Source organism: Pseudorca crassidens, chromosome 1 (assembly GCF_039906515.1).
Source record: "Pseudorca crassidens isolate mPseCra1 chromosome 1, mPseCra1.hap1, whole genome shotgun sequence".
Taxonomy (NCBI): Eukaryota; Metazoa; Chordata; class Mammalia; order Artiodactyla; family Delphinidae; genus Pseudorca; species Pseudorca crassidens.
In genome coordinates, this window is record NC_090296.1 from 28,110,563 (window position 1) to 28,136,847 (window position 26,285).

The 26,285-nt window shown below is 41.2% G+C and overlaps 1 protein-coding gene across 1 annotated transcript in view; it reads left to right on the forward strand.

Moving 5' to 3' along the window:
- The window catches only part of TMED10 (transmembrane p24 trafficking protein 10), a 45,002-nt gene that overhangs the window by 9,607 nt on the left and 9,110 nt on the right, over positions 1-26,285 (forward strand). The window contains exons 2-3 of the mRNA XM_067730017.1: positions 9,266-9,377; positions 14,663-14,736. Of these exons, the coding sequence (XP_067586118.1) occupies positions 9,266-9,377; positions 14,663-14,736 (186 nt within the window). The remainder of the gene's footprint in view (positions 1-9,265; positions 9,378-14,662; positions 14,737-26,285) is intronic.

The window sequence follows — 26,285 nt, forward strand, 5'->3', positions numbered from 1 at the left end:
GGAGAGCATCTATCCTTTATCATACCAGTACCTGGAAATCTTCCATGTCTAGTTTTCAGTACTTCTATAAGCCTTCTTAAACTACTTCTGCTCTGTGCTCTGCCATTGCTGAATTGTGTTGGAAATTTGAAAGAATTTAGTGTTGCTAAATGCTGCTTATGGCCTTTCTAAGTTTGACTTTGTTCTGGGTAAAATCTAGATGTGATCCTTTGATTTCAGGGGTGCTGTTGGTAGACTTGGTACTTGCTCTTGTTTGAAAGATCAGAGTAAATTTGTTTTCTGCCCATTAAATATAGCTTCTGGGCTGACAGAGTCGTCCATGTTCTTAGTGTGTAGTACTTGTGGTAGTCTCTTGCAAGTATTCTGATGCTATTTTTCTAGTGTAAAACTACAGCATCTTCAGTGATTTGGTGTTCTTTCTGATTGGACCCCACAGTTTAAGATTCACCGTGAACTATTACCAAATGAAGCGTATAGACCCACAACCCCTGATCATTATATATGCACCCACAGTCCTCTCTTCTCCTCTCCCCACACTTAATGTTATTGGGTCCTTCATGTAGTTTATTACTTATCGGGTAAAACGCTTGCAGGAATTGCTGAAGTCATCTGGTATTTCTTTCTATCCCCTGTTAGCAGCTAAAATGATTCGTTGAATACCTGCTTTGTTAGGCATTTTGTATCTCTTCAGTTTCTAAATCTTACTGCTGCTTCCTTAAGGTTTACCTGTCTGTCTTTTCCTGTCTCCAACCATTTAGGCCCTAGTCACCCCTGGGTTTAGTCGATGCAGACTACTTTTATCTAGTTTGCCATCTATTAGCACTTTTAGATTGAAAGTGTGGTTAGTGACCTAATTGTTTGTGGAGTTCTGAGTTATCACTGACAAGCAGTTACCATAATAGCAAAAATGCTAACAGTAACAACAACGATGCTAATAATTACACTTACTGAGTGCTTGCCAGCTGCCAAACACTGTTCTAGGCACTTTACCTTTATTAAATTTAATTTTCACAATAACCTTGTAAAGTACATACTCTTGTTCTTATTTTACATATGAGGCACAGAGAGGTTAAGGAACATATCCAAGGCCTTACAGCTAGTAAGTGGCCCAACTGTGATTTGAACACCAACCTGAGGCCTGACTCTAGAACCTTCAGCCTAACTACTATGCTGTACTATCTCTCAAAAGGAGAAAAGGGTAGGTGTTTCTGTTTTGGTTCATTTTTGTTCAATGTATAGAGCTTCTCCAAGGGACTTGGCTGTTTCTGAATTCCTGAGTTAGTCATTCAGGAGTTACAAGGTTTATGGTTAGCCTTAAAATAATATGTACACATTGTATACTCAGTATTATACCCCAGATTGGTCATAAACCTGAGGAAGACAGAGTGCAGGTAGGAGCCTGTGTGAAGGAAATTACATCTTCAGAGTTTCACTGAAGCTGCAAGCTGATTGACCTCTGCTGCTATGGTAGCACACCCAGAAAGACGTGGATTTGGCTTTTGGTTTTTAACATATTCTTGGACTGGTGGGGTATGGAGCTGATTCAGCAAATGAAAGCAATGTGTGACCTGTGACATTAGAAATACACAGACTTGCCACCTCCCCCGTAGATCGTATGTCATTTTATAAGGGTAGGTGTAGACTTGTCCAAATTAACTATTTGTATTTACAACATAAAAAGTATATGAAAATGTTTATTTACTTGCTTGGCTTTGATTATAAATTTCTTGAGAATCTGGAGGTGTATATGTGTGTGTGTGCGTGTGTGTGTGTGTGTATGTATGTGTATGTATGTGTTTGACTTCATCTTTCTGAATAGTATTTTTTTACATAAGCTTTTTATCTTAGAACAGTTTTAGATTTACAGAAGAACAGTGAAGATAATACAGTTCCCATATACCCCACAGCCAGTTTCCCCTATTGTTAATATCTTATGTTAGTATGATACATTTTGTCTGTCACAATGAACAAGTATTTATACATTATTATTAACTAAAGTCTATACTTTATTCAGATTCCCTTAGTTTTTACCTAATGTCCTTTTTCCCTGTCCCAGGATCCCATCCTGGATATATTAAATTTAGTCGTATTTCTTTGGGCTCCTCTAGATTATGACAGTTTCTCAGATATTCCTTGTTTTTGACAGCCGTTTGAGTTTTGAGGAGTACTGGTCAAGTATTTTGTAGGATACCCCTGTATTGGGATTTGTCTGATGTTTTCCTCATGATGAAACTGGAATTAAGGGTTTTGGGGAGGAAGACCACAAAGGTAAAGGGTCATTTTCATCATATCATGCCAAGGGAGCATATTGTCAACATGAATTATCACTGTTATATTGACCTTGATCATCTGGCAGAGGTAGTGTTTGTCAGGTTTGTCCACTGTAAAGTTACTCTCCCCCCCGCCTTTCTATGCTGTGCTCTTTGGAAGTCACTATGTGCAGCCCACACTTGAGTGGGGAGTATGCTTGACCTCCTTGAGGGTGCTTTTTCTAAAATCTCATAAGTTAGCTGAGAGTGTTCAGCATGGGAGATTTTCTTCTCTCCCAGCTTGTTTGTTTGTTTGCTTGTTTAATCATTTATATTATTATGGATTCCTGGGTATTTATATATTGAATTACAATCCAATACTGCTGTATTTTGTTGCTCAAATTGTTACAGCTTTGGCTGTCGGGAGCTCTTTCATTTGGCTCCTGTGTCCCTTTGACAAACCCCTGTTGTTTTTTGTCTTGTTTTGTTTTCCAGCGCTTCTTTACTTTCTGGCACTACAAGATGCCCCAGGCTCATCTTGTGTATTTCTTGTCCCAGTCCTGGGGTCAGCCATTTCTCCAAGGAGCCCTGGTTCCCTTTTATTGGAGAATGGTATTAGAAACCAAGATCTGGATGGGTAGTATTATTTTTAAGGTATCTTTTCCTGACACTTTTTTTTTTTTTTTCAAACACACTTGTGGTAGCAGCAAGTGGCCAAAAGTAGTCCCAGCCTTCTTGCAACTTTAGAGTAAGGCTGAGAATTCCCTGAGCAGCAAGAGGAGCTAGGATGGGGAGAGAAGTGGTGCTAAAGAGCAGAGGCCCGCGGTTCGCGAGCGTTCATCCAGTTCCTTCAGGTCCCACCTCTGCGTTATTAGGTCAGGCAGATTGTTATGGAGGGTCACTAAAAGCATCCATGTGAATTGTATTTCTATCTTTAGCAAGGCTGTGGTTGAAAGTGGAGAGTCTAATATTGGTCACAGTCCTTTCACAAGAACCTTCCTGATAAACTGTTCTTGTTTAGTTCCAGGAAAATTATCTCTGAAGATAAATTTGTGAGCTTTCATCAGGAAACAAATGATGTGTAACCCAACTTGTTTCTGTCTTAGTCTCGGCTTCCAGAAAACTGAGAGCCAAATTTATTATGCACATACCATTTGCTTAGTTCAGGTTCTTGATAGTGCCTATTAGTTTCTTCCTCCAGGTGAACTGTATTCCTTAATTCCTAATTGCTTTATTTGCCTAGTGTTTGGGCCTAAGCTACTTAAAGATCCTTTTGAAGTAGGCAGGGTATTACCTTGAATGTGTGGTCAAGGAAGGGGGGCAGGCTTCAGGAGCAGAAGAACTGCTCAAGAACCTGTTTTCTCTGGCCACTGCCTAGAATCGTCCAAGAAAATCCAATTCTAAATAAGTCTTGTTTTCCCAGTGGACCTGTATTCTCACTTATTTGATGGTTTTGGTGTGAGTATTCACATATTCTTGACATCAGCTACTGTGCATATACATACAATTAACACTTTCTTCCCTACTTTGTAAGTTGTGAACTTTGGTTTGCTTTTCTTCAGAAGGTGTTATCTAGAAAGAAGTCTTTATTACTTCCCATTCCTTGATGTCATATGGGCAAATTTTATGCCTTGATATTACCTTTGGTTAAGAACTTTACAGTAAGTTTTATGTTTTTATTGTTAAGGGGGAATCCTTTAAGGGTTTGCTGTTATAGTAGGTGAAAGTGGCAGTTATCATATTACCAAGGTGGTTCTGTAGTAGAATTTAAGAAGAAAAAATAAAATCTCTTAATTTTTGAGAAACCAGATGATCTTTTAAAGTGATCTGTAATCAGAACATTTTAATTAAAGAAATTTAAAACCATTATTTTGGCCTATTAGACTTTGCCGGCTCTGGCTAGTCACTGAGATTTGCCCAGTTTTTTTTTTTTTTTTGCGGTACGCGCTCCTCTCACTGTTGTGGCCTCTCCTGTTGCGAAGCAAGAACCCGTGTCCCCTGCATCAGCAGGCGGACTCTCAACCACTGCGCCACCGGGGAAGCCCTTTTCTTTCTTTTTTAAGGTCAGTGGCTTGGCTGCTTAATAACTGCAAAGTTATGAACTACGTGGGAAACCTACTGATTTTCAGAAAAATTCTGGGATCTGTTAGAATCCCCAACTGTCTATAAGAGCCTAACATGAAGGTTAAATTGTCAAGTTGCCTGTCTGGATTTCCAGATATCTGGATAGATACCCTTATATAGTTGTGTCATCTGAAGGTCATAGGGAGTATAGAAATGTGGAGACACTGATGGAAATGTGATCATTATCACACACTATTTCCAGGAGGTAAATTTCATGCTGATAAATGGTATAGGCAGTGATGGGTGTTTTGCCTTCAGCCTCTTGTAAAATATTTGCGTCTTTAATACATTTTCAGATGTCATAGAAAGAACCAGCAATGCAAGTGGTTCTACCATGACTATAGTTCCTCAGTACAGTGTAGAAGAAGACAATTTAAACAATTTTTACTCCTTCCGAGAACCAGTTGGAAGTGTGGATTGTATTCGAGTCTTTCAGAAAAACATGGCAGACTTCTTAATTCATTTTGCAAAGTACTCAATGAAGGATTTTTGCCACTGCTTAATAAGAGTTTTCTGACCTGTACCTAGGATCCTTTGTCATCTAAAGAGGCTCCTGTCCTTAAATAATTTTTTTTGAAGAACCCTTTTAAAATCTTAGGAGAGGGGCTTCCCTGGTGGCTTAGTGGTTGAGAATCTGCCTGCCAATGCAGGGGACACAGGTTCGAGCCCTGGTCTGGGAAGATCCCACATGCCGCGGAGCAACTAGGCCCATGAGCCACAACCACTGAGCCTGCGCGTCTGGAGCCTGTGCTCCGCAACAAGAGAGGCCACCATAGTGAGAGGCCCGCGCACCGTGATGAAGAGTGGCCCCCGCTTGCCACAACTAGAGAAAGCCCTCGCACTGAAACGAAGACCCAACACAGCCAAAAAATAAAAATATATAAAAATAAATAAATAAATTTAAAATAAAAAATAAATAAAAGTATTCTAGGGCACAGGTATTAAAAAAAAATCTGAGGAGAATGCAAAGAGATCATAAGCTATTATTCTAGGAAATAACCTGTTTGGGCAAATTTATGCCAAGTCTTGTAAGTCTGATTAAGTTGAATTGTCCTTTGTTTGGCTTTTTCTTTTAGTTGATAATTCAGGAAAAGTATCACATGAACAAGAGGCCTTTAGGAATTTCCAGGGCTGAATATTCCCATGCAGATTGTTTATTTATTGCTGACTTCAAGGCCTCTACCTTGTGGCTGCCTGCTAATCCCTCTGAGGTGGAGAATGCAGACTGAACAGTGCCATGTCCCACTCAAGAGGACTCTCAGACTCTCTGACTTGCCCCAACCCAAAGAATCCATCAGATTCTGTTAGTCTTTCTTGGCTTCTGTGCATTTCACTTCCTTCAGCCATTCCTGCTGTGGGGCTGCAACATGGAATGTGGAAAGAGCATAGGTTTTAGACCCTGTCTTCAAATCTACCTACACAATTTATTAGCTCTGTGATAATGAACAAGTTACTAAGTTTCTGCCTCAGTAAAATGGGGATAATAAGACTGGCCTCTCTGGGATTGTTGTGAGGATTAAAGACTATGTAGGTAAAGTTTATAACATAATTCCTTAATCCCCGTATCCTTCCAAACCACTCAGTTGTAGACCCCAGACCTAAATCATATAATACTTTTCTTTGCTCCTGCATCCTGGCTGCTAGGTGCGGCCACTAGAAATCCATGGTCCCTGATCTCAGCTCTCACCTCAGTGCTGCCCAACAGTTCTTTTGTGTGATTTTAGCCAGCTTTCTGCCCGTCCTATGCAGAGGTCAGATATCGGTGGCCCAGAAGTTGTTTCTATAGACATTTTTTTTTGGCGGTACGCAGGCCTCTCACTGCTGTGGCCTCTCCCGTTGCAGAGCACAGGCTCGGGACGCGCAGGCTCAGCAGCCATGGCTCACGGGCCCAGCCACTCCGCGGCATGTGGGATCCTCCCAGACTGGGGCACAAACCCGTGTCCCCTGCATTAGCAGGCGGACTCTCAACCACTGCGCCACCAGGGAAGCCCCTATAGACATTTTTTGTTTGGCCTTGAGATAGTTTTTCAAATGTTGGGATTGGTTGTGAGGATTTAAAAACTAGGAGATTTCAAATAACAGTTAAAATGTTTAGGTTCTTTTGGAGAATTAGATTGTCTGAAAAGCTGGCATGCCATGGTAGTAATTGGTTTCTCCCTTGAGACCGGCCTGTCTCCTGTCTGCCACATTGTTCACCACACCCCGTGGACTTGTGCTGGCCCGTTAGACTCAGTGTATGCTGCTTGCTTGGTCTTTGTGGGCATTCACTTTTTGGTCTTGTCCTGTGGGCTCTCCGGTTTTTTTGTTTGTTTGTTTTTAAGTATTTATTTAGTTATTTAGCTTGCGCCAGGTCTTAGTTGAGGCGTGCGGGATCTTCGTTGCGGTATGCATACGGGATCTAGTTCCCCGACCAGGGATCAAACCCGGGCCCCCTGCATTAGGGGCGCAGAGTCTTACCCACTGGACCACCAGGAAAGTCCCTGGGCTCTCTGTTTTTATTTTATTTATTTATTTATTTATTTATTTTAATTTATTTTTTTTCTCCATTTTTAAAATTCCTCAGATGTGGCCCCTTCTCTCCATACACAAAGCCTTCATCATCTCTAACCTGGAGTACTGGGTTAGTGTCCTAACACATCTTCTTATCTCTAGTATTGTCCCTCTTGAGTCTGTCTTCACAGTGTTATCAGATTTATCTTTCTAAACTGCAAGTTGAATCGCATCACTCTGATTTCAAATTCTTCATTGCCTTTTCCACTTTGTGCGCAATAAACTCCTTAGCATGATGTTGTAGTTCTACATGATCTGGCTAGTATCTCTCCAGCCACTTAACCTCTCTGTGCGTCAGTTTCCTCCTGTGGAACATGGGAGAAAAAATACTTGTTACCTGTAGGGTTATAGTGAAGATCAAGTAAAAAATGCATATAAAGGCCTTGGCACAGTGCTCAGCATTTAGTAAGTGCTTAATAAATATTAGCTATTAGTGTTACGATGATACCATGTTTTTGTTCTGTTTCGTTTTTCTGGACCTAAGCCTTCATATTTGCTGTCTCTTCTACCCTGAATGTCTTTACTCCTATTCTTCCCTTGATTGCAACTCATCCTTCATGACTCAGCTCCTGTGTCACCTCCTCCACGATACACTCTGTGACCCTCCATAATCCCATGGCACAGACGCACTCTCCACACTGCAGCGAAGTTGTCTCATTTCTCATTCTTCTCCTATTTATACTCTTAAGCCCTTCGAAGATGGGAACCATCTTCCACATCCTATTTCTCCAGTGACCAGTGCAGATCCAGGCATCTTAAATGTTTGACAAATTAATGAATGATCAACATCATTCATGGCAGAAGATACTTGGTTAATATTACTGCTGTTACTCTTAGGGAATTTAGATGTGCCATGAAACCTTTTTTATTAACCCATCATTTCAAATTTGTCTATCAGTGGTAACTATTCTTTTGTTATGTTTTTCTTCACAAAACTGAAATAACTTTATTTCTGACCATAAGTGATACATGCCTTTGTAGAAAAAAAAATTATAAAGAAATCTCACTGCTCAGAAATAACTAGTGTTATTAAAGTGCTTTAAATATATAGGTTTATATGTATACTATTCAATTTTTATATTTAAAATCTCATCTATAATTGAATCTTGTTTTACAAACATCATTAGAACGTCCAGTTTAATGTAATTAATCCACTATTTTTGTGTTCTACATTTCAAGTAGCTTCCTGTCTTAGGTCATGAAATGTGCCTTCTGCCAAGACAACCATGTGCTCTAGAAAAGAAGCCTGAGACCCGGTCTGTCATATTACTGTGTCAAGCCCTTGCTTTATATGCGACCGTTCACTTACCAATATATGCCGCTTCGTCTGTGCTTACAGGCCATTCTGTAGGAATGGAGCGGTTTAAGTTTGGAAAACTAGAGGCAACAACCTGGAAGACAGGAATTATCATTTGTGGAAGCCAAAGATGTCTTTTTTAGGAGTAACTTCTTGTTTATCCCCCTGCCTTCCCCCACCCCTTGTAGCCATTAACATAATCCACATAAAATCTGCAGGAATAGCTCTGCCAGATTTTTCCTCCAGGCATGCCTTCTTTTCCTTCACTCCTTGTGTCAGGTGCTCCATTTCCACTCTCCACCCCTCCCCCCAACCGTGTGTCAAGATTTGTTTTAAACAGGAAATGTGTTCTTATGTATCTTTCTCCTTTTTGTATATTCTTTCAGTAATTATCCACTTCCATTTTCCCTTTCTAGGAAATGATACTGATCTACATTCTATAAAGTGAACTTTTGCTAATAAACCCACTTTATATCAACTATTATCAACTGTGTGAAATTTGCTGTATTTGGGTTTCACCTTCTAATCCAATTCCTGTCTTTGGGAATGGTTGGACCATAGTGATCATAACAGACTGTCTTTTTTTTTTTTTTTTTGATAAATTTATTTATGTTATTTATTTGGCTGCATTGGGTCTTTGCTGTGCACGGGCTTTCTCTAGTTGCGGCGAGCGGGGGCTACTCTTCTTTGTGATGCATGGGCTTCTCATTGTCGTGGTTTCTCTTGTTGCAGAGCACGAGCTCTAGGCGCGCGGACTTCAGTAGTTCTGGCACGTGGGCTTCAGTAGTGTGGCTCGCGGGCTCTAGAGCGCAGGCTCAGTAGTTGTGGCGCACGAGCTTAGTTGCTCTGCGGCATGTGGGATCTTCCCAGACCAGGGCTCGAACCTGTGTCCCCTGCATTGGCAGGCGGATTCTTAACCACTGCGCCACCAGGGAAGCCCTAGACTGTCTTTTATAGACAGTGTTTCTTTCCATTTCTCCAATTTCTATAAGTTCTCTTCCCAAGTATTATTTGCTGCCTGTTCTTACTTACTTTTTACTTTTAGATTACAGATTCTGCTGGCCATATTCTGTACTCCAAGGAGGATGCAACCAAGGGGAAATTTGCCTTTACCACTGAAGATTATGACATGTTCGAAGTGTGTTTTGAGAGCAAGGGTAAGTAAATCAGAGTATTTTCCCTGAATTAAGCATCATCTTCTAAGCAAGTTAGAGCATGAACTTTCTCTCTTGGTCTGGGCAAGAAGAGGAAATGAAAACTACATTTGCTGGAGTGCACACACATATAAGTGAAAGTTGGCGCATTGGTAGAGTTTTTCATGTGCAGGAGAAGGCATTTCTTGAATCCTGTGATATACTTGTCTTGAATGATAGAGTTGAATTTGGTATAGATGCTAGAAAATAGTGCATTTATATGCTAGTGACATGTTTTCTTTGGGATTAGAAGTAGGGTCTGTCTGACAAATAATGTATCGTCAGAAGCAGTTTCGATCTCCAGGGCACTTGCTGTTTCCTAGCCCTGATAACTTGCTGTGGCTTCTTCTGTGCATCTCCAGGCCAAGAGTCCTTAGTAACTTTTAGGCTGATTGATTACCTGATGGCTTCTGTGCTCAGTGGTTGGGGACTTTTTCACTCCCTATTCTTCAGCTTCAAGGACACCAGACTCTAAAAGCTGTATGCATTTATACCTGTTATATTACTTGGGACCCTTTGGGGCTGCAGGACACAAAAACATAACTCAAACTGGCTTAAAGAGGAAGAAGAGAAAGACCATGTGACTCTCTGAACAGGGAGGTCTGCAGTGTGGTACTGACTTCAGGCAGGGCTGTATCTTGGGGTTTTAACGGTATCATTGGAACCTTACATTGTTTTTAGTGCTTCCTCTTTTTGCCTCCATTTGACTATTCTCAGGCTTTCTCCGTATGGTAGCAAAGGGACTCCTGGCAATTTTACATTTATAGAATGCTCAGAACATACGATCCTAGAAGAAAAGCAAGCACCTTTGCCAACACCTCCAACATATTCCCAGGAATAGCAAAAGAACCAGCTGCTTTTAACAGTTAACCAGAAATTGACCCCTGATCTAAAGTGGGTCAGTTTAGCCTAAAAGCTAAGGGAGTTTGCCTGAAGTAAATGGAATAATAGGTTAAGAATAGAAAATTAAAAGACTGTAATAGTGATTTCATGACTGATACCCTTCTTCCTGCCCCCACCCCTGCCAGTTCCAGGATGTCTCAACAGTATTCTAGACATTTCCACATGGTTGTGCTATTCTTACCTCAAAACTCAGATATCTAAGACTGTATTCATGACCTACTCTTTCAAATTAGTTCCCCTCACTCATCAGTATTAACACCATCCTTCCAGTTACTTGGGCTCACATATTTGAAATTACATACTTTTGTCTTTTCCAGTCTGTCATCAAGTTATGCTGATACTTCTTTCAAAATACCTCCTGTATCTGCCACCACACAGATCTGAACTCTAATCTCTCAAATCATGGATCTTGTCATTAGCCTTCTAACTGATATCCCTGCTTTTAATATATCCAAATACTGCCACCAGATTTATCTCCTAAAACACATCTTTCATTATGTCAGTCCTTTTTCAAAAGCTTTCCCTTCTTTGTAGTGGCAGTAATATTCCTGTTCTATAGAATGAAACACAGAATCATGAAATTTTCAAGCTAGAAGGGATTTTAGGCATCATGGCTTTTAATAGTCTTTATACTCTTGCTCCATCCAACCTTATCTTCCTCTGCCCATCAGGCCCCAGTCATTCTGGTTTGCTCTGCCTTCTAAACATGTCACATTTATTCATTTGTTGGAATGCTCTCTTCCCATATGAACATAGGTTTACCTTTAGTTTTGGGGTTTTTTTGTTTCTCTTTTTTAATATTTATTTATTTGTTTGTTTCGGCTGTGCCAAGTCTTAGTTGCCCCACGTGGGATCTTTGTTGGGGCGTGTTTAGTTGTGGCATGCAGACTTCTTAGTTGCAGCATGTGGACTCTTAGGTGCGGCATGCATGTGGGACCTAGTTCCCCTACCAGGGATCGAACCCGGGCCCCCTGCATTGGGAGTGTGGAGTCTTACCCACTGGACCAAAGGGAAGTCCCTACCTTTAGTTCTTTTAGAATGCATCCCTCAGCCGTTCTAGTCTGCTTGATATCTCAGTCAATTGATTGATTCATCCATCACTGTTCTAGGTGTTGGGGATATAGCAGTGAATAAAACAGAAGTCTCTGTTCTCAGTGGAGCTTACATTTTCATTGGAGCAAGCAGACAATAGACAAATATAAGTCAAATGGGGGCTTCCCTGGTGGCACAGTGGTTAAGAATCCATCTGCCAATGCGGGAGACACAGGTTTGAGCCCTGGTCCAGGAAGCTCCCACATGCCGCGGAGCAACTAAGCCTGCGCGCCACAACTACTGAGCCTGTGCTCTAGAGCCCGCGAGCCACAACTGCTGAAGCCTGTGCGCCTAGAGCCCATGCTCCGCGATAAGAGAGGCCTTGCGCACCACAACAAAGAGTTGCTGCAACTAGAGAAAAGCCCGCGTGCAGCAACGAAGACCCAATGCAGCCATAAATTTATTTATTTATTTATTTAAAAAAAAAAGAAGTCAGATGGTAATGAGGGCTTTGGAGAGAAAGCAAACACCTTAAGATGCTGAGCATGTCTCAGAAACAGCAAGGAGGTCAGTGTGGCTTCCTCTGAATAGTGCATCACTTACTGATTGGATTGTTTATTTAAGTATTTGAATATATATATATCTCACACACACAGCCTTGTGTTGTTTAAGTGTCTCGTGTCTATATCTTACATTCCCAATTTTGAACTCTTTGAAGGCAGAGATTATCCTTTGTTCTGAATTTCTTATATGCTGATGCCGTGCATGTAAATGCCTAGGAACTAGTTCAAAAATGTCTGTGTATATATGTATAAATGTATGTGTACACACACACGTTATAGCCAGCGCTCAATTTCTAGTTTCATTTGTGTTTATTCAGCTGTTTATTCTGATGTGGAGACCTGATACCTTATAGTCTTTGGAGCACCTTTAAAAGACTGTCTATTTGTCAGGCAGAGAGAAATTTCAAAGGGTGTTTTTACGAAGGAGACCCTTTATGGCCATGATGTCAATTAAGGGGATGGGCTGGCTGTTCTGTGCAAGAAATTGTATGGTCTGGACTCAGATGGTCTGTGGTTTTGTGGTTTCATTCGTGTTTGAATAATGCTAAAGCTGTGCTGTGGCAAACAGAGATAGCGAGAAGAGTCTGTTAGGAAGAGAATATCTTGATCATTCCGACCAGGCGGAGCTGTGAGCTGCTTGGATTTCACAACTTTTCAAGTGAGGAAGGAGAAGCAAATATTTGCATTGAATCTCTTACGGGCAGTGCTGTGATCAAGATTGCACATTAGATTTGGGAGAAGATACCTCTCTGGGTGTCACTTTTTGTTTTGCTTTCTTTTTTGGAAAGCTAATTGGTTTAATGCTCAGAAGGTATCTGTGACTTGGCTTAGTTTCTTTCTTTTTCTTTTTTTTCTTTTTTAAATAAATGTATTTATTTATTTTTGGCTGCGTTGGGTTTCCATTGCTGCATGCGGGCTTTCTCTAGTTGCAGCAGGCGGGGGCTACCCTTTATTGCATGTGCAGACTTCTCATTGCGGGGGCTTCTCTTTGCTGCAGAGCACGGGCTCTAGGTACGCGGGCTTCAGTAGTCGGGGCGCACGGGCTTAGTTGCTCTGCGGCATGTGGGATCTTCCCGGACCAGGGCTCGAACCGGTGTCCCCTGCATTGGCAGGCGGATTCTTAACCACTGCGCCACCAGGGAAGTCCTTGGCTTAGTTTCTTGATCCTACCTATTCAGTCTTATAAGCTTTCAAATTGATCTTTCTAGTCTATCCAAAAGAACTTCTTTACTGTCTTTTAAACATGCCACAATCCTTTCAATAGCTGTCTTTGTTCATGTGTTCCCTTCTGTCCAGATAACTTTGTCTGCCGTCAGGTGCTAGCTCTCAAGTGAAGTCTGTCCACAACTAATCTCTTCCCTCTTCTAACCTTTGCTCCATAGCTGGGATTGTCTGAACCATTTTTGTTTTTTCCTTAAAGTTTTATATGCTTTGCATTTTTACTGTAGCTGGTATGCATATTTATGTCTTAGATGCCCATAGAATTATTTGAAGGCAGAGATTGCAATCTCTGTTCTAGCGCCTTGTGAGTTCTCAATGAGTAGTTTTTGAATTGACGTTTCAGAAAATCTCCAGTGTTTCTCAGGGTACAGTACCATTCTCTATGGCTTGTGGTCTCAGGAACCACGATGCTTAACTGGCAATATTTCCCAAAACTCCTAATTTCATGCAGGCAGTTTTTAATTATACAAGTAATCAGGTGAATTCCAGGAGATTGAGACTGAGCAGTTTTCTGGGCCTCTTTTGAATCTTTCCCTTTCTCCTACTTGATGATGTAAGAATAGAATTAATTCCTTTTTTTTTTTTTTTTTTTTTTTGCGGTACGCGGGCCTCTCACTGTTGTGGCCTCTCCCATGGCGGAGTACAGCCTCTGGACGCGCAGGCTCAGCGGCCATGGCTCACAGGCCCAGCCGCTCCTCGGCATGTGGGATCTTCCCAGACCGGGGCAGTGGACTCTCAACCACTGCGCCACCAGGGAAGCCTGAGTAGAATTCCTTTCGATCAAGCTGAATCAGATTATCTTTTCTAATATGAACATTGCTCTGTTGGTCCTACTATCCCAAATGGACTTTTCTGTTTGTAAGAAGTATCCCTGAGAATTTTACTCTTACTGTTAAGTTTCTTCTTGGGCTCTTCTAAAGGCTTTGTGGGAATAGTCCCATAACACTTTATTTACCTATTGAAATGGCCTTACATTGACCAAAATGTTTGAAATAAGTGGAATAGTAGACAAATCCTGTGTACTTTTCAGTACTCATATTTGTATTAAGTAAATTCAAGCTTAGCGTATACCGAGTAATCCTTCTCTCAGAATTTCACAGGTCAGCCTTTTCAGATGTGGAAATGTTCCTTTTCAGCCTAAGTTGGTGCCCTCTACCTATTGGTCTATATGCCACTCAACTGTATGCTGTTGTGACTTTCATTTCCTAATCCAGTGAGCCTGTGTGTTTTCTCTTCCCCTGTTCTGTTCCTCTGTAGTACCAGCTGCAGTATCTTCTGTCCTGCTCCCTCAGAGATGTTTGCCAGCAGCATGTTCTTGTCACTTTCTGGCACCCCACACAGATAGAGGCTTTGTCTGGAATGCTTGTGATTTTTAGCCAGAGCCAGGAATTTTCTGCAGCTGAGTAGGGGGAGGAGTTGCCGCTGTTTCCCTCTATTGAGAGGGTAGGGCTTAGGGAGAGGGAGGGTGGGTGGGTGATTTCCCGGAATTTTAAACATTCCGCACAATGAATCCTTTGATTTCTTTCTCAGGAACAGGGCGGATACCTGACCAACTCGTGATCCTAGACATGAAGCATGGAGTGGAGGCGAAAAATTACGAAGAGGTATGTCCTGCTGTAACAGCCAGTAGAGGCAGTAGCTTGCTGTTCTGTGAGGTTTCTGTGACCTAGTCAGGCCAACAGGCTGTGCTTTGCCCAGGAGGCTGTGGTTTTCTCAGCAGTCATGTGATAACCAGCTTGATATAAAAAGTTATGTTAACAGCCTTGAATAATAATTCTGGCTGTGCTGTCAGCCAAATGACTGGACCAACTGTCCCGTAGAAATGTTGGTGTGATAAAATCCAAGCATATGCCATTAGTGCTTTTGAGTCGTCTGAAACCAGATATATGTTTATAATTTTTAAAAGCTGGAATTCATTTATGTTAATGTTCAAGGTTAAGAAAAGTGATTTTTAAAAAAATTCCTATGGCTTTTATTCCCCGACTGACAGCTATGTATATAGCTAGGGCATAGATTCAGTGCTGTTTTAGACTTGAACAGTTGTGCTGTCTTTGAGAAACACAATAATCAAAAGTAGCTTTTAGTTAAAATAATTTCAAAGAGAGAGCAAGATGGAAGAAAAAACTGCAAGAGACTAGCAGTTTTGCTGACAGGAAGTGTTGTAGAGAATAAAAATAGGCATTTATTTGGGTGGTAGGGAGGTGGAAGTGTGCATAGAATTAGGGGAAGGGAGACCAAGCCCTTTTAATCTCAATTATTGTGAGAGACTCTGGGGGCAGCACAAAATGGTTCTTCAAATGAAGAGCACCCTTGAAAAACCACAAGAACTATTTAAGACTGGAGGATTGATCTTTACAGAAAGATAAGAGTGTTTGTACCGAGATCAGTCTTTTTACAGCAGTACCTGAAGGCATGAAGAAGAGGTGGGGTACAGGAAATGTAAATGGCTTTTGAAGAATGTAAACTGAATAAACAAAGGAAAGTTGTTTTAAGTGATTTAAGAGAATTTTCTAGGAATGTTGGAACAGGAGAAGTTATTCTATCTTTGGTCAGAACTTGGAAGGGAAATATCCTAAAATGGAAGATTGGAAGCGACTGGCTGGTTCTACCACAGGAAGTAGTACTACAATGATTGCAGCTCTCCAGGTCTTTCCTCTTTTTTTCCTAGTTCATGTGTGTGTTCAACTGAACAAAACTAGACTGAGTTATTGGTAGGGAATAAACAGGAGCAAGTGATGCAGTTGTGAATGGAAGACAATTCCTAGTGGAGACTTTGATTTGCTTGTTTCTGTCTCCAGGCTAGTTTAAGTAAAAGAAATAAAGCAAGAGCTTCTTTGTTTGATGAACTTAAGAGTAAACTGAAAAATCCAAGAATCCTAATTATATCTAAATAAGATCATGTAAGTTAAAGCACTGTTGTACGGTATAAAACACTAAGAAAAATGTTGTATTATCTTGAGGTAGAAGAATAGGTAAAATGATTTTCAGTTTTTGAGTACTGCTGCTATATTCTCAACCTCAGATTGCATATTAGACATAGCTTGTTTTTCTCTAAAACAGATGGTATTATTGTGAGTTTACATATAGAATGATGTGGACGTCACTATCGTATGGCATTTAACTTTTTTATTATTTTTTTAATATATCTTTATTGGAGTATAGCTGCTCCACAATACTGCGCTAGCCTCTGTCACACAACAAAGTGAATCAGCCACATGCGTGCATACATCCCCACGTCCCCACCCTCTTGAGCCTCCCTCCCACCCTCCCTATCCCACCCCTCTAGGTCATCACAAAGCACCGAGCTGATCTCCTGTGCTCTGCAACTGCTTCCCACTAGCTATTTTACATTCGGTGGTGTAGATATGTTGATGCTACTCTCACTTCGCCCCAGCTTCCCCCTCCACCCCGTGTCCTCAAGTCCATTCTCTATGTCTACGTCTTTATTCCTGCCCTGCCACTAGGTTCATTAGTACCATTTTTTTCTTAGATTCCATATATATGTGTTAACATACAGTATTTGTTTTTCTCTCTCTGACTTACTTCACTCTGTATGACAGTCTCTAGGTCCATCCACCTCACTACAAATAACTCAATTTCGCTTCTTTTTATGGCTGAGTAATATTCCATTGTATATGTGTCACATCTTCTTTATCCATTCATCTGTTGATGCACATTTAGGTTGCTTCCATGTCCTGGCTATTGTAAATAGAGCTGCAACGAACATTGTGGTACATGTCTTTTTTTGAATTATGTTTTTCTTAGTATATGCCCAGTAGTGGGATTGCTGGGTCATATGGTAGTTCTATTTTTAGTTTTTTAAAAAACCTCCATACTGTTCGCCATAGTGGTTGTATCAATTTACATTCCCACCAACAGTGCAGGAGGGTTCCCTTTTTACCGCACCCTTTCCAGCATTTATTGTTTGTAGATTTTTTGGTGCTGGCCATTCTGACTGTTGTGAGGTGATACCCCATTGTAGTTTTGATTTGCATTTCTCTAATAGTGATGTTGAGCATCTTTTCATATTGCCTCTTGGCCATCTGTATGTCTTCTTTGGTGAAATGTCTATTTAGGTCTTCCACCCATTTATTTTTCTTTTTTTTTTTTTTTTTAAGCAGAGGTCTTCTTAGAAGCCCATATGATTTAAATTTATTTATTTATGGCTGTGTTGGGTCTTCGTTTCTGTGTGAGGGCTTTCTCTAGTTATGGCAAGCGGGGGCCACTCTTCATTGCGGTGTGCGGGCCTCTCACTATCACGGCCTTTCTTGTTGCGGAGCACAGGCTCCAGACGCGCAGGCTCAGTAATTGTGGCTCATGGGCCCAGTTGCTCTGCGGCATGCGGAATCTTCCCAGACCAGGGCTTGAACCTGTGTCCCCTGCATTGGCAGGCAGATTCTCAACCACTGCACCACCAGGGAAGCCCCTTCCACCCATTTTTTTTAAAATTTATTTATTTATTTTATTTAGTTATTTTTGGCCGTGTTGGGTCTTCGTTTCGATGTGTGGGCTTTCTCTAGTTGCGGTGAGTGGGGACCACTCCTCATCGCGGTGTGCGGGCCTCTCGCTGTCGCGGCCTCTCTTGTTGCGGAGCACAAGCTCCAGACGCGCAGGCTCAGTAATTGTGGCTCACGGGCCTAGTTGCTCCGTGGCATGTGGGATCTTCCCAGACCAGGGCTCAAACCTGTGTCCCCTGCATTGGCAGGCAGATTCTCAACCACTGCGCCACCAGGGAAGCCCCCTTCCACCCATTTTTTAATTGGATTGTTTGTTTTTTTGATATTGAGCTCCATGAGCTGTTTGTATATTTTGGAGATTAATCCTTTGTCCGTTGTTTCATTTGCACATATTTTCTGCCATTCTGAGGGTTGTCTTTTCGTCTTGTTTATGTTTCCTTTGCTGTGCAAAAGCTTTTGAGTTTCATTAGGTCCCATTTGTTTATTTTTGTTTTTATTTGCATTACTCTAGGAGGTGGGTCAAAAAAAGACCTTGCTATGGTTTATGTCAAAGAGTGTTCTTCCTATGTTTTCCTCTTAAGCGTTTTATAGTGTCTGGTCTTACTTTTAGGTCTTTAATCCATTTTGAGATTATTTTTGTGTATGGTGTTAGGTAGTGTTCTAAATTCATTCTTTTACATGTAGCTGTCCAGTTTTCCCAGCACCAGTTATCGAAGAGGCTGTCTTTTCTCTTTTGTATGTTCTTGCCTCCTTTGTTGTAAATTAGGTGGCCATATGTTCGTGGGTTTATCTCTGGGCTTTCTATCTTGTACCATTGATCTATATTTCTGTTTTCGTGCCAGTACCATACTGTCTTTTTTTTTTTAATTTATTTTTTTATACAGCAGGTTCTTATTAGTTATCCATTTTATACATATTAGTGTATATATGTCAATCCCAATCTCCCAATTCATCACACCACCACCACCACCACCACCCCCGCCACTTTCCCCACTTGGTGTCCATACGTTTGTTCTCTATATCTGTGTCTCTATTTCTGCCCTGAAAACCGGTTCATACTGTCTTGAATACTGTAGCTTTGTAGTATAGTTTGAAGTTGGGGAGCCTGATTCCTCCAGCTCCGTTTTTCTTTCTCAAGATTGCTTTAGCTATTTGGGGTCTTGTGTGTTTCCATATGAATTGTAAAAATTTTTTTCTAATTCTGTGAAGAATGCCATTGGTAATTTGATAAGGATTGTATTGAATCTGTAGGTTGCTTTGAGTAGTATAGTCATTTCCACAATACTGAGTCTTCCAATCCAGGAACATCGTCTGTCTCTCCATCTGTTTATGTCATCTTTGATTGCTTTCATCAGTGTTTTTAGTTTTCTGAGTACACGTCTTTCACCTCCTTAGATAGGTTTATTCCTAGGTATTTTATTCTTTTTGTTGTGATGGTAAATGGGATTGTTTCCTTAATTTCCCTTTCTGTTGTTAGTGTATAGGAATGCAAGAGATTTCTGTGCATTAATTTTGTATCCTGCAACCTTACCAAATTCATTGATTAGTTCTAGTAGTTTTCTGGTGGTATCTTTAGGATTTTCTACGTATGGTATCATGTCATCTGCAAATAGTGACAGTTTTACTTCTTCTTTTCCAATCTGTATTCCTTTTATTTCTTTTTCTTCTATGATTGCCGTGGCTAGGATTTCCAAAACTATGTTGAATAAGAGTGGCTAGAGTGGACACCCTTGTCTTGTTCCTGATCTTAGTGGAAATGCTTTCAGTTTTTCACCATTGAGTATGATGTTTGCTGTGGGTTTGTCATATAAGGCCTTTATTATGTTGAGGTAGGTTCCCTCTATGCCCATTTTCTGGAGAGTTTTTATCATAAATGGGTGTTTAATTTTGTCAAAAGCTTTTTCTGCATCTATTGAGATGATCATATAGTTTTTATTCCTCAGTTTGTTAATGTGGTGTATCACACTGATTTGTGTATATTGAAGAATCTTTGCATCCCTGGGATAAATCCCACTCGATCATGTTGTATGATCCTTTTGATATGTTGTTGGATTCTGTTTGCTAGTATTTTGTTCAGGAACTTTGCATCTCTGTTCATCAGTGATATTGGTCTCCAATTTTCTTTTTTTGTGGTATCTTTTTCTGGTTTTGATATCAGGGTGATGGTGGCTTCATAGAATGGATTTGGGAGTGTTCCTCCCTCTGCAATTTTTTGGAAGAGTTTGAGAAGGATCGGTATTAGCTCTTCTCTAAATGTTTGGTAGGATTTGCCTGTGAAGCTATCTGGTCCTGGACTTTTGTTTGTTGGAAGATTTTAAATTACAGTTTCAATTGGGAGATTGGGACTGACATGTATACACTGATGTGTATAAAATGGATGACTAATAAGAAAAAAATAAATAAACAACAAAAAATTACAGTTTCAATTTCATTGCTTGTGATAGGTCTGTTTATATTTTCTAATTCTTTCTGGTTCAGTCTTGGAAAATTGCACCTTTCCAAGAATTTGTCCATTTCTTTGTGATTGTCCATTTTATTGGCATATTGTTGTTTGTAGTAGTCTCTTATAATCCTTTGTATTTCTGCAGTGTTGGTTGTGATTTCTCCTTTTTCATTTCTAATTTTATTGATTTGCGTCCTCTCCCTTTTTTTCTTGATGAGTCTGGCTAACGGTTTATCAACTTTGCTTATCTTCTCAAAGAACCAGCTTTTAGTTTTACTGAACTTTGCTATTGTTTCCTTTATTTCTATTTCATTTATTTCTGCTCTGATCTTTATGATTTCTTTCCTTCTACTGACTTCGGGTTTTCTTTGTTCTTCTTTCTCTAGTTGCTTTAGGTGTAGGGTTAGATTGTTTATTTGCAGTTTCTCTTGTTTCTTGAGGTGAGATTGAATTGCTATAAACTTCCCTCTTAGAACTGCTTTTGCTGCATCCCATAGGTTTTGGGTTGTCGTGTTTTCATTGTCATTGGTTTCTATGTATTTTTTGATTTCTTCTGTGATCTCTTGGTTATTCAGTAGTGCACTGTTTAGCCTCCATGTATTTGTGGGTTTTTGGGGGTTTTTTTTGGCTGCATTGGGTCTTTGTTGCTGCGTGCAGCTTTCTCTCGTTGCAGCGAGCAGGGGCTACTCTTCGTTGCGGTGTGCGGGCTTCTCATTGTGGTGGCTTCTCTTGTTGCAGAGCACAGGCAGGCTTCAGTAGTTGTGGCATGAGGGTTCAGTAGTTGTGGCTCACGGACTCTAGAGCACAGGCTCAGTAGTTGTGGCACACGGGCTTAATTGCTCCACGGCATGTGGGATCTTCCTGGACCAGGGCTTGAACCCATGTCCCCTGCGTTGGCGGGTGGATTCTTAACCACTGCGCCACCAGGAAGTCCCTGTATTTGTGTTTTTTACAGTTTTTTTCCTGTAATTGATTTCCAATCTCATGGCATTGTGGTCAGAAAAGATGCTTGATACGATTTCAGTTTTCTTAAATTTTCCGAGGCTTGATTTGTGACCCAAGATGTGACCTATCCTGGAGAATATTCTGTGTGCACTTGAGAAGAAAGTGTATTCCACTTTTGGGTGGAATGTTCTATGAATATCAATTAAATCTGTCTGGTCTGTTGTGTCATTTAAAGCTTGTGTTTCCTTATTTATTTTCTGTTTGGATGATCTGTCCATTGGTATAAGAGGGGTGTTAAAGTCCCCTGCTATCATTGTGTTACTGTCAGTTTCCCCTTTCATGGTTGTTAGCATTTGCCTTATATATTGAGGTGCTCCTATGTTGGGTGCATAAACATTTATAATTGTTATATCTTCTTCTTGGATTGATCCCTTGATCATTATGTAGTGTCCTTCGTTATCTCTTGTAACAGTCTTTATTTTAAAGTCTATTTTATCTGATACGAGTATTGCTACTCCAGCTTTCTTTAGATTTCCATGGAATATCTTTTTCCACCCCTTCATTTTCAGTCTGTATGTGTCCGTAGGTCTGAAGTGAGTCTCTTGTAGACAGCATATATATGGGTCTTGTTTTTGTATCTATTTGGCCAGTCTGTGTCTTTTGGTTGAGGCATTTAATCCATTTTACATTCAAGGTTATTATTGATATGTATATTTGTATTACCATTTTCCTAATTGTTTTGGGTTTGTTTGGTTTGTTTTTTGTGGGTCTTTTTCTTCTCTGTGTTTCCCACCTAGAGAAGTTTCTTTAGCATTTGTTGTAAAGCTGGTTTGGTGGTGCTGAATTCTCTTAGCTTTTGCTTGTCTGAAAAGCTTTTGATTTCTCTGTAGAATCTGAATGAGATCCTTGCTGGATAGAGTAATCTTGGTTGTAGGTTTTTCTCTTTCATCACTTTAAGTATATCCTGCCACTCCCTTCTGGCCTGCAGAGTTTCTGCTGAAAAGTCAGCTGATAACCTTATGGGGTGTCCTTTGTATGTTATTTTTTGTTTTTCCCTCACTGCTTTTAATATTTTTTCTTTGAATTTAATTTTTGTTAGCTTGATTAATATGTGTCTTTGTCTTTTTCTCCTGGGGTTTATCCTGGATGGGACTCTCTGTGCTTCTTGGACTTGGTGACTGTTTCCTTTCCCATGTTAGGGAAGTTTTCCACTATAATCTCTTCAGATATTTTCTCAGACCCATTCTTTTTCTCTTCTTCTGGGACCCCTATAATTCAAATGTTGGTGCGTTTAGTGTTGTCCCAGAGGTCTGTGAGATTGTCTTCAGTTCTTTTCATTCTTTTTTCTTTATTCTGCCCCTCGGCAGTTATTTCCACGATTATGTTTTCCAGCTCACTTATTCGTTCTTCTGCCTCAGTTATTGATTCCTTCTACTGTATTTTTCATTTCAGTTATTGTGTTGTTCTTCTCTGTTTGTTCTTTAGTTCTTCTAGGTCTTTGCTAAACATTTCTTGTATTTTCTCAATCCGTGCTTCCATCCTATTTCCAAGATTCTGGATCATCTTTACTATAATTACTCTGAATTCTTTTTCAGGTAGATTGCCTGTTTCCTCTTCATTTATTTGATCTTTTAGGCTTCTACCTTGATCATTCATCTGTGACATATTTTTTTGCTGTTTCCTTCTTTTTTTTTTTTTTTTTTTTTTTTTGGGTGAGTGGGATTGTGTTCCTGTCTTACTGGTTGAGGCTTTCAGCACTGGACTTTGTACACTGTTGGGTAAAGTTGGGTCTTGGTGCTGAGATGAGGACCTCTGGGAGACCTCACTCCGATGAATATTCCCTGGGGTCTGAGGTTCTCTGTTAGTCTGGTGGTTTGGACTCGGAGTTCCCACCACAGGAGCTTTGGCCTGACCCCTGGCTCGTGAACCAAGATCCTGCAAGCCATGCAGAGTGGCAAAAAAAAGGGGAGGGGGGAGAATGATGACAAAGAAAAAAAATAAAATTAGACTAGGAAACTAGCAGATATGTTAGAAAGAATATAAAAATTAAAATATAGTTGAAACAACCAGAAGGTAAAACAGAACCACAGTAGTAAGAAAGGAGGAGAGGAAAAAAAAAAAGAAAGGTGGAAAAGGCCTTGGCTGTGGAGGGTGGGACCTAAGCAGGGGTGGGGTTTGGGTGGTGGGTGGGACTTATGCTTAGGACTTATGCTTAGGGCTGGAAAAGGCCCTGGGGGGGGGGGGCGCTTAGGCTCAAGGAACAGAAGGGGCTCAGAGGGTGGGGGACCCCACCTGGGAGCTCAGCAGGTCTCCGGGCTCAAGTGGGCAGGGCCATCCCAGAGGGCCCCCTCCCACCTGCCTCTCCTGATCTCCCTGGCCTCCCTTCTATGCCCCCAGGACCCTCGCAGCCCCGAGGGGGCCTCTGAGGGCGTAGGACCCAGCCCGAGAGCCAGGCAGACTTCTGCCGATTGGGCAGGGGATAGCATGCTCCCCGCTGATCCGAGCCCCCAAAGGTCCCACCAGGCGTGGGAAACCCTCCCCCCTCAGCCACCCCTCAGGAGCGCTGGTCCTATCTGGCCTCCACTTCTCCTCCCCTCTCAGTCCCCCCACATCCTACCAGTTCGCTTGGGGTTTCCTCCCGTCACCTTGGGCGTGGAGGTCCCCCACCAGCATCCTGCAGGCACCCTAGTTTTGGGGAGACGCAGACTCCACGTCTTCCCACACTGCCGTCTTGACTCCGCCCCGCCCCCCCCCCCCACGTGGCATTTTAGAATCCCCATACCTCCTGGAATTTCCATCATCCTTGGACTTTGTTGACACTGGGAAAGGGCCTTTATCTTTCCTGACCTTTTACTTAACCCAAGAGGGGAATCCCTAGCAGAAAGGAAACCACAGTGCTTCCTTTGCCTGCTTCCTGCTTCGGAAGTCTGGCACGTCCTAAGCCTTTCTTTACGCACATGGTTACAACACAACTCTAAATTCTCTTTCTTAACCAAGAAACTCCTCCCACTGCTTTCTTCGGTGGTCTACCTCCCCACTCCCCCACCCCACAAAAAACAGATCAGACTGAGACAGAGGAGGACAAGTGGTTATTACACAGGCCAAAGACTAGCCCTTTTCTCAGTCTGTGGCTAGACTGCCTTAAACCTTGCTCAGAAATAGCTATTAGTTGTCTCTGGGCTAATGCCTGTGACAAGAACATGGATAATAGAAGCACTTATTGAGTGGTTAATTACCAGAGAGCACTGAGCCTATGTAGAGGTTTTGAGGCATTTAATTTCAGGCCCTTGAGACAAGGGAGAGACTTTATCTCCAGAGGATTGCGGCCCTTCAGCATCAGTATTTAGATTCAGGAAGGTGGCACATTTCTTTTAATGTTTTTTTCACATCACAGCTCTCCCTCACATTTGCGGACTTCATAATTCTGAAATCCCATGTGGTCCTGTAAGATTCAGTAGTGATCGCTGTCTAAATAGCTGGACAGAGTACCACACTACCTACTAAATTGTTATGGAGGATTAGTTAATGCATGTGAATTGCTATGTAAACACGATACAAATGTAAGGTGACATTATTTGAAGGCAGAATGGTTGCCATTTTGTAAAGAAGCATAAGCTTGTAGTTTGAATTCTTTAAAGAGAAAGAATGTGTATTTCCTCAGAAATAAAGCACTTTTGATTCCCTCCATTGTATTTTAAGGACCTCTCACCCCTATCAGAGGGTGGCATTTGCCCCTCAGAGGGTGGCATTTTTGTAGAATCAGTATGTGAATTGAGCCATTTCTTTTTAGTTTGTGGTCTGTGAACTAGAACAGCGGTTTGGAGGGACTTACTGTCTAATCTTACAGTTGTGGGAATGAAGGCAATTATCCCACCAAGAACGAGCTGTCTGACATATCCTCTTAACTCTTGGGCTGTGTATGTCCCCTCTTGCTTGGATGTCCACATTTTCAACTCAACTAAAGTCATGTTTTGCCTAGGGGTCTATTAGTATGCCATTTGCTACCAACAAATACACCAAAAACACAGTTGCACTTGTTGGAGCAACAGCTGAAGGCTTTCCAAAGGTTCTGTTTCTCTGAATGCCCTCATGAAGGAGGAACTCTGGTTTTATATACTTGATCCAAAATCCGTTTCTTGACATAAGTTAAATGAAATAACATGGGTAAGGCACCTGACACATAGGTGATCAGTTCAGTAGATTTTAGTTCCCTTCTCCTACCCCTTCTAGAAACTGCCAAATGGCTAAGACCGAGTAAATAGGATCTTTCTAAATTTCATTCATTTAGCCCTAAGGTTGGCAGTATTAGCGGGACTTATTTTGCACATTGTTGACCTTTTGACCTTCGTTGAAGAAGCCTGTGATTCACATGCCCCCATGTATAAGTAGACTTGCCTTTGGGTGTACAACTGTCTTCATTATCTTGATTGTGTTAGACTGGATGGTCTCCACTTTTATTGCTATGCTTCTAAAATTTGCAGGGGCTGTGGAGTGGGGTGTGGAGATAACAGAGTCATTTGTCTGAATCTGGCTCTCCTCAAGAAGCTTCTCTCTTGAGTTTCTCAGTGTTCCACCAAGGGAAAGAATCTAGTGATTCTCTAGAGGCTGGTTTCACATGTGTGTTTGAAGAAGCAGTCTTTCAGATTTAATACCTTTCCTTGGTACAATTACATAGAACTCTGAACTCTTTAGATTCAGATCATCATTAGAGGAATGGAAGATTTAGATATGGTTTAAGAAGAGTAATTTTACGGTTATTTTGGACGTGTCGTAGGTACACAGGGAAAGCTTTTCCAAGCAATACCTACCATTACAGATGAAGAGTGATAGATATTGTGGTAGAGAGAACTTTTTCCTAGGCAGTGTGCCTGGTGAAGATGAATGCTGAGTGAAAGTAAATGCAGAGTGCTCTTAACATACAGGGAGTGTGTGCTTCAGGGGACCAGCAGCACATAGCTGCTATGAGAAAGTTGGCTCCTTAAAGAAGGCATAGAATGGACCTAATGGGTTAGCTACAAGTGTGTACCATGTATCAGGCATATGGGACTACACAAGGTATATATCATTCTAATTCTGTTGAGTTCAAGATCCAAACTAGTGTGGGGGAAAAGGATAAAATGCAAAAACAATGTGAATATGACAGTATATGATTGAGTGTTAATTGTGTGACACAGTCTGAGTGTTGTAGGGCATTAGGGAAGAGGGAATCAGTGTTAACAGTGGTGGTTAAAGGAGGCTTCATGGTTAAGGCTGGAAAGATAGGTACGATTTGGATACACCGAGTGTGTACGCTTTTGGAAGTCAGGGA